Source organism: Echinococcus granulosus, assembly GCF_000524195.1.
Source record: "Echinococcus granulosus chromosome Unknown EG_S00066, whole genome shotgun sequence".
NCBI lineage: Eukaryota > Metazoa > Platyhelminthes > Cestoda > Cyclophyllidea > Taeniidae > Echinococcus > Echinococcus granulosus.
The window spans coordinates 417,241-426,351 of NW_020170446.1; the positions used below are offsets into that span (position 1 = coordinate 417,241).

Consider the following 9,111-nt stretch of genomic DNA (forward strand, 5'->3'; position numbering starts at 1 on the left):
TGAGTGAATGGAGTTGGGGTGCCTTGACCCTACAAAACCACTCATCGATAGGATACCTTGAGACACTTAGAAAGCGATGTCAGAAAACGTCTGTCCAGGCATCCTAGTCGTAATAGTGACATAATTTAAAATGCATTGAGAAGCATTGGATGGTGGAAATAAAGGGGAATATAATGACATTTTTGTTTCAACTGTTACTGTTCGCCCATGGATCTATGATGTACATCACTGCCACTGCGGAAAAAATTGTTTCTAGTAAGAGATCGCTTTTAAAACATCCAACTTCATTGTGACAACCGGCAAGTGGAAGTGTCTGCGTTGAGCCAAGCAAAAGAGCATTGCATGCTGTAGGATCGTGTTAATTATGCAAAATGTTTTATTCCTTTGGATCATTGTCTTATTCAATGCTGTTTCAACGCATATCTTCACACTCCTTCTCCATGCTTGGAGCTTTGCTCGGTCTCCACAATTTGGACCTCGTGTTGAAGTTCAAAAGCAAAAGATAGTGAGAAAAGATCCAGATCCAAAAGTAGTTTCATAGGTGCTCTCACAGTTGTCATGAGCCTGAAACAAAATCCCATCACAACAAGTCACTTACTGATTAAGCAGCAAGGCAGGTGTGACTAGGCCTGCGTAGTCTCAATTTGCAGAAATAGTTACCTTAAAATGGAGAAGGTGGCACTAACCTGACCTCCACGATTTCTTTCGTCAAAACAGCAATCGGGGTTTTTCTGAGCTTTTAGCTTTTAGCTTACTTTCTATATACAGAAGTCGGGAAATTGAAATAGAGTGGGTACTACTAACCTGATCCCCACGATTTCCCTCATCAGCTCTGTAACTGTTAGCTTCAGGATTGCTTGTGAAAACCTTTGGGGATATTTATGGAACTCCTACCTGGAAGAGAGAGCATTGCCTATTTATTGCGATAGAGCGAGATACCTCATATCTAAGGCTTTTCACTTGCATTCTTTCAGATAGGTAATCTGCAAACACAAGAGACCTTTTCCATGCGATGTGTTGAAGTACACGCCAGTGCAGTCAACAATGATAATTGATTTCATTCAACTTCTGTCATTGAATTAGCTCTCTTTTCATACACTTCTATGAAGAAGAGGTGGTGTGCAGTAGGGCTTCGGCGATTAAAAGCCCCAAACTCTCTATTCGTCTTTGGAGAAAATAGAGGCACAGGGATTCAAAGAAGAAGAAGTGGCGCATTGGTATCCGTGAGAATGCTAAAACTGAGCATGATAAGATGACCGCCATCAGTTGAAATCGAAGTCAAAATGTATCCTGAGGAGTAGAAACTCCTCACCGTTTAGTGCACAGCCATCCTTATCTCAATTAGCTCTACATGAGGTTTGGCCACAGCTGAGACTCAGCATGCGTGTCAGAATCCATCACTGAATAGGGTGTGACATGCACTGCATTGTGTAAGAATCACTGGAATCAATGACCATGGGGAAAAGTGGATGCCACACTTTCCACTACTTGAGCTGACTGACCGGTCTGGTGAAAAATCGCTTCCTGCATCTAGGAGCTGCTTATGGAAAGTCATGTATTGGGTACATCCACCTCCTCCTCCTTCTTCAATGCAGTAGAAGATGACCACCCACTTTAAATACACGACTAACCACTCTAAGAGGAAAGCCGGTGAGAATGCAGTGAATCCAAAGGGGTGATGACAACGCCTGTACTTACCGGCATTGGTCGCATTCATGCTCACTCAGTTATGCCTCATATTAGTACACTTTGCACAATAACAATATGACCGAAACCTACAATCTCTGGAGTGTCTACAGGGTACCTAAACGTCGGTCAAGCATTAGCAAGCATGAATGCGATGATATTCACTGTGTTGATGCGCCCTTTTGTGGGGGAGGGAGAGGGGGAGAGTGAAGAGGATGAGGAGATGACGAGTGATGAGCAGAATGGCTAGTGGTCCGCCTACTTAATGTGGCCTCAGTAGTAGCTGTTTTTCGGACTATGAAGATACCATGAGCTCAAAAGGAATTTGGGAAGGCAGTGCAGTCACTCTAAGCGTTTGTGTAAATGTACATGTAGGTGTGACTGCTTATAGGGCATGTGTTTTGTGAACCAAATCAGTGGTGACTACCCACTGCAGTACTGCTAAAAGGCATCTTGAGTACATACAGATCACCCATTCCGAAAAGACAGATACAAAGCGAAAGAAACCTATGAGGTGAACTACAGAGCAAAAGAGTCTCGACACAAGAAATACCACGAAAGAGGAATTACCTCACCACCATGCTAAACTCATAGGCAACCTAACCGCATAGCCGTGTCCAAAATCAAATGCACACAAATTAATTTTGCAAGTGAACGACTGCAGTTGGCCTAAAGGCATTTCCATTGTCTCAAACTCTCCACTGTCCAAAATTAAAGGCAAGTCAAGCAGAACTCAGATAACCTTAATAGGGATGGGTGGTGCTAATCAGCTAAGGGCGAAGAAGCTCTTTAATGAATACATGCACGCTGATTTTCTGGAAGGCGAAGGGAGGGAATGCATGATAAAATGTACAGGTGGAAACCACAAGCACCCTTTGCCTATGTGAAGCGAGACACCTCGATCAACAAACCAACGAACCCGGAAACTAACTCCCCCACCTGTATCCAAGTGCACGTGTTGCTATTCCCATAGTAGAGAAGTTAGAGAGCAAAGAAATGCTCCAAATAGTGTTGTCGGCATAGCACTGTCGAGGGGCACTCCAGTCTCACTGCCATTTGGAAGGGCAATGGTAACGTTTCCCATCTCACAAATACAAGTGTGTCGAGATGTGTTGATGCTAGACGTGCATCTAACGATTGGAGGCTGTTCAACACCTCCATGAAAGATGCCGTTAGACAACTTATCACTCGTATGCTTCTCTTCCACAAAAGTAGATAAAATCTGGTTCCTTCAAATCGCCGTCATTTAATTTGGCACTCTTCCCATACACTTGCATAAAATCACGAGGCTGTGCAGCAAAGCTTTGAAGATTAACAACCGTTGGGATCTCCTTCGTATTCGGATGAAATGAGGGAAAGGGTTGTGAAGAAGAAGAAGAAGAAGACGAAGATGAAGACGAAGAACAATCACACTGACATCCGTGAGAAAGGAGGAACTGCGTATGACGAGGTGATTACGGGTAGTCAAAGTCAGACTGAAGAATACATTCTGAGGAGGGTATTTCGTGTGGTGTTTTATGTATAGTCGTCCTTATTGTAGTCGCCTCTACGTGGGATTGAGCCGCAGTTGAGACTCAGCGTACATGTCAGAAATCATAACCGAAGCAAAGTGTGACATGACACTTTTGGTGAATGATTCAAGGGAATAAATAATCACAAGACAAATTGGATGTCACTCTTTCTCTGACTTGAGAAGACTGATCCAACTGGGGAGTACCCACTTCCTATATGTGGGAGACGTTTATGGATAACAGAATATTGTTACGTCCATCTTCCTCTCATCCGTCGGCACAAAATGAGACCACCACCGATTTTAAATGCACGACGAACCACTCTAAGGCGAAGGCCAGAGCGAATGCAATGAGTCCTCAGGAAAGGTGACCACCCGTGTACTTCAGCAGTCCAGAGTGGAGGAAGGTACCCAGCCATGGTTATCCTGCTTTGCTGCCATGTGTCACTGGTCAAGGCCTCTGTCCCAAAGTCTTTTTCTATCTAGACTAATTAAGGTGGTGATTTCAAACATTTCCTTCCCTCAGTGTGTGCACACGGATCTAATGCTAATCGGAGGGTGTTGCTAGGCTGAACCACCATTTGTATGACCTCAGCTGGAAAGCACACGCATCTTCGTGTTGTCTTCAATCTAGCCATCCAGCCTGCTCGCTCTTGATTAGCAAATGACTCATAGGAAAATCACAATCTCACTGAATAATGGCTAACATGTGGATTTTGCTGGCGTTAATTGTCATTTGAACATACGGTGCAAGTGAATGGAGCGATCCAGAGAACAGCAGCATGCACACATGAATGACATGCGGATAATGCAGAGTAGGAGCAAAAACGACTTCAATTGTTGCCACCACCTTGCGTTAAAACTGCATAAAAATTAAAATATTTGGTTTTGCATGTGAACATAATGGACCGCGATGAAGGTAAATGCACTACACACCTCAAATTGTAAGGAGCGGTCAAAAGTCAACATGAAATCCTGACAGTTTGTTCAATTCGATACCACAGCACCCATCTAGGTGACAGGGTGGTCGGTGGTGGAGAGCAAAGGGCAGAAATCCTTGCTTATTCAAATCTGAAAAGATGACGAGTGTCACAACTGGCATGGCAATCTACTGCATCTGTGGGACCCTGAGGATCCAGAGGATCAACACGACACTCGTCCAATGGACATACTGCCTTCATCTCTGCACATTGATCCATAGACACACAACAGGGAAGAAGGACAGTCCAACGGTAACCCTCTTGCATGCCATGACTACGGTGCGGTGAGAGGTGGGTAAAGACACGCATGGGGAGACGCTTGAAAGTTGGTGGTCTAAGGTTTTATAAGGAAGGGCGTTAAGGATATCTGCTACCTCAGAAAAGCCTTTTTGTTAAATTTCTTAGGAATGCCCATTTCCTAACATCCCAAAAGCACACCCTCGTTCCCTCCCACCTAATTGGGTAAGATTACGACCAGATGTGCCTTGGTTGTCACATAGTCAGCCATTTATTCTGCTTTTACCTGTTATCAATGTAATCCAACCACCTGTAATATTGAGGTGTGCTGTGGCACCAACACTATCACATATTTTATGCCAAAGGTCGCAAGGCACTTTCATTATCCCCTTCAGAAAGCAGCACACTTCTCAGCCCACGCCAGTGTTTGCACATTGAATGTGTTTACAATTCGACGCAGCCGATGCTGGCAGCGGAACCGATTTGTCGGATTAGGGATCTGGATAGAAGGTGGGAGTGAAGGGGGAACAGGAGGGCACGAGGACATGACTACGCCTAGCTATCAGATCTCAGCAGCAACTGCTTCAGCTAACTCAGTAACCTCAAACGGTCGCATTCAGTTGCCCAAAAGGTCCAATTCACCCACTCAATTGTCAGCCTGCTTTTGTTTTTAAATAACACAAAAAATGACTTTCCTTTTTTGCAAAACAAACGATAATATATGACGGTTGATCCAACCTAATAAAGCGTGTCTGATGGGTTAAAAAATCAAAAAATAGCACCTATATACTCTGTGTAACACCTCCATAATCGGGAGCTCGCCATCCTTTCCACACAGCGTGTCGTCTGTGACCTGGCTCAGAGGCGCTAATCCTTGCACAATCATGCGAATCTGAATTTGCACAGCATGTTTATCACGCTCCCACAAAATATCACAAACCAAACTTTGAAAGGGCGATTATTTTAAAGCACAATTGTTAACTTTTGCAAAGTGTTTACAAAAGCGACGTTTGGGTGCAGTCCACATCATCGCAACGCATCCATTTCCTGCGTGCATTTCATGTAATGCAGCACTGAGGCTCGGTAATCCTAGTAAACACTCCGGTTTATGTAGAATCGGAAAAAGTCATCAGGTATGGATGCAGGTATAGGAGGAGCAGCAGCATAAACAAGGCCAAAGTACTTTGTCTGATTTCACGAAGTAGAAGGGCATCCATTGCAGAAACATGATTGTTCGTGTGCTGTCATGGGTGTGAGAGGCCATTCACACCTCCACCAAATTGCAAAATGGAGCCGAGATATTTGATAATGCAAAAATAGTGTTTTAGCTTATTATTGGACACGAAAATGAATTATGACCTGTCTGTGATTAACATAGTGCAGTACCATGAGTATCTAGCATAAAATTGTCCCATGAATTATGTTGCTTCTGGCATTGACTGTATGCGGCATTTTCCATCGGCTTTGCCCAGTTGGCGATGCAAATGCAGCCACAAGTGGGAGCCTGAGCAAAGTATTTGGCAGTTTTTCATTATGCACTGCCAACGCAGCATCACAATGCGCTCTTACAGTACGAACTCAGGACTCTAGCCAGACGAACGTCTAAGCCTGTGGAAGAGGTCCAAAATCGAGTGACCCAACTCGGTTATTCCAAGGCGCGCATTACAGGAGTTGCAGCACACTAATGGACCGATTGGCAAGCGCGATTGACTACATTCAGTAGACCAACTTGAAATTATTAATGGAACTAACTGGAGAACCGACTTTGGGTAAAATGTTTGGGTGACTAGTGGGCAAAGTTGAGGAGGTTTCCGGGGCATATCCAGCACATGTTATCATGCTCGTTACAACAAGCAGCACAAATATCCATTTGGGCGAGAGACCGAGGTCACACACAACTGGTGAAAATGGAGGCACAGAATGCTTGTAAAATGTAGTAGATTTCCTTAGTTCGTAAATGAAGGCCGAACAACTAGAGGGTCTCCACTTGCTTCTTCCCATTTGTAGGAGAATCCGCAGTGCTTTGTCCGAGTAAGACTCGTCAAATGGCATGCAGGCGAAGGCCTTCAGCAGGGATACTGCGTCCTTATCCGCATAAAAAGGAAAACACATCAAATCCGTACGACACCGTGCTGTAAGACTTTCTTAATCAACTGGAACGTGATCACATACAGGTCACAATCTGGAAGCTCTTTGGTCTGTTCTCCCCCAAAACACCCAACCAGTAGATGGGTACCGCCACTAACATCAGAAGCACTTTGGGTAGCGACTCACGTGGCTGTCGATAAATCGTCAACACACAGATGAGGGAATCACCTCACACAAAGGTGGTGGGAGAGAAGATGGGTAACTACGTGAACCAAGGCAGAGGGAGGCAAGTTGAAAACGCGTTCACTTGGCACAGTCGCCTGCCTTCGTCCATTAACTGCAGCACAATGGCATGGAGACAAGTATGCCTGATGTAGAAGAGGCCTGCAGGCAGATGATCCGAACAGGAAACTCTCCACAGCACTCATTATCCAAACGCACATGATGGCAGTAGTTGGATTTGCAAGGGCAGTTGACTTCACCGTGTACGGTGAGTAGGGTGACGATGACCCAAGTTGCTGACAAACTAATGAATGAGATTGTCACCTTCGTACAAGGCTGCTGACTGTCAGGTACAATCCTCCTCTTTCCTCCTCACATCTCTTACACATAAAACCACCACGTTTTGGGTGCATTTGGCCAATTCTGATGGCAATGGTTATGCCTAATTTTGTTATGACCCAACTTTCAACCTCCAGCACAACAGCTGAATGCGCCTTGGCAGTAAAAACTCGACGCTTCAACTAGATGCACACATCTAAGTGTGTGGAAGTGACTCGACATTGGATGCCTCAAATTGGATTCTCTTTAAACATCACTTCGAGCACCAAATTTATGCCATAACAACGGTCGGATTTGCAAGCCCAGTGGACTTCCTCGTGTGCGGTGAGCAGGGTGACACTGCTTCACACGACTGACAAGCAGATTGCCTCGACTGGGAAGGGAGTGCCAACCTCGTCCACTAATGCCGATTGTCAGTAAACACGCCGCCTTCATCCTCCACTCGAAGGCTAGACAAGAACCCCCACGTTTTGCAGATAGTTTGTTCCCCTTGCCAGCAATGATTGTACCCATTTGGTAAAATGTAGTGTTGAGCAAACTCCTAATCGCCCACCTCATTTTAATCCTCATCATGCAGAAATTCCCGCAGTTGTGATCGAACCGATGACTCTCTTACCCCCATGAACAAGTTTTACAACAAAGTGTGACCTTCAAGAGGGATTGCACAACCGCACACAACAATGCGCGACAAATTCCACAATGACACCAACCGTTGCACAATCGGTGAGGAGAAGAATGAAAAAGCGTAAATGATCATTGAGACACAATTCGGGTAAGTGACGAAGTAGAGCAGTGATAAAACCACTGGAATTTGGTAAACAACTGAATTGCAATTGTCTGTGGTTTAACAAAACAAGGAAGCCAGTTTGGTTACTGCAATGAGAAGACAGTGAGTGACTTCTTCCTGTCGTGTATACTGACTGTCACATGATTTATTTTTACAAAAAGTGTTTACAAGGCCGCAATATCAATGACGTCAAAGAGGACCAACTGGCTCCTGTCAAAGGGAATCCAGCAAGGCACCGTAAACCGAACCGAGACAACCAGGAATGCAAAGCTCCAACTGCAACTCGACCAGGAAAAATACTGTGGTAAACATCGGCCGCCGGGCATGCAATTGAACTCCTCAACGGACACCGCGCTCGGCTTCAAATCCACGTGCAACATCAGGTGCGAGGTGCACAAACCAGAGTAAATCCCACAATTTCTTCCAAAATGAAGGTTTTGAATCGAAGTATGACAAAGTGGAAGTCCCGAGAGAATGGTCACACTGCAGCCAACTCCATCCCTCGCAATCCACACTTCCCAATTTTATTGCATCCAATTGGCATCCCATCACACATCACTAACTCAATTCGACAAATATTTTCCACCTAAATCTCAACGAAGCCGAAGCAGCAAGGATGAAAGCCTCATTCCTTTTGTTACTCCCTCACGAAGGTCCAGGTGGTGGAAGTTTGCTCGACCACTGCATGCAACCAAACCTCGCCACTTCAACACTGCAATGGTGCGCTGCGACGACTCACTCACTCACGCATGACGATGACCACTTACAGAGGCAACGACATGCAGACAAGTAAACACAACCAGGCGTGATTTCGACCATACACCAGTACCCCAGGACAATGCACACCTTCGAGGGAGAACGCAGACCATGCATAAAATGCTATTTTATACGAGCAATATGGATAGGAAAGAGCACAAGTGCAAACGGGATAGACCCACTAGCGTTAAAGTGTATTGACAATGGACTAATGCAAAGTGGTGACAATTAACTAGGGAAACAATAACAATCGAAAAGTGATTTGACAACTACAAAGGGGAATTAAGTGAATAGGTTACAGAGAAAAGCCTAATGGACACTAACATGCTTGTCACAAAGAAATAGCACAAAGAGACATGAAAGCTCAGGGCGTAGATACAAGGAAAGAGAGCGAGAACACCTACGATTTTTAACAAGAAAAGCACTGCACATTTGTGAGTAAATGTGAATATCCTGAGTATATAAATAAACATAGAGGACCTCAAATTGTTGCTCCGTGTTCTTTG

The 9,111-nt window shown here is 44.8% G+C and overlaps 1 protein-coding gene across 1 annotated transcript; it reads left to right on the top strand. All coding sequences in view use genetic code 11, as the record gives it.

Moving 5' to 3' along the window:
* Nucleotides 1-4,275: 4,275 nt before the first annotated feature.
* On the top strand, nucleotides 4,276-4,851 carry EGR_06966 (hypothetical protein; the record flags this gene model as incomplete). The annotated part of the gene is made up of 2 exons (XM_024496215.1): nucleotides 4,276-4,428; nucleotides 4,582-4,851. 2 exons carry the CDS (start codon nucleotides 4,276-4,278, stop codon nucleotides 4,849-4,851), a joined length of 423 nt encoding a protein of 140 aa, XP_024349418.1.
* Nucleotides 4,852-9,111: the final 4,260 nt, after the last annotated feature.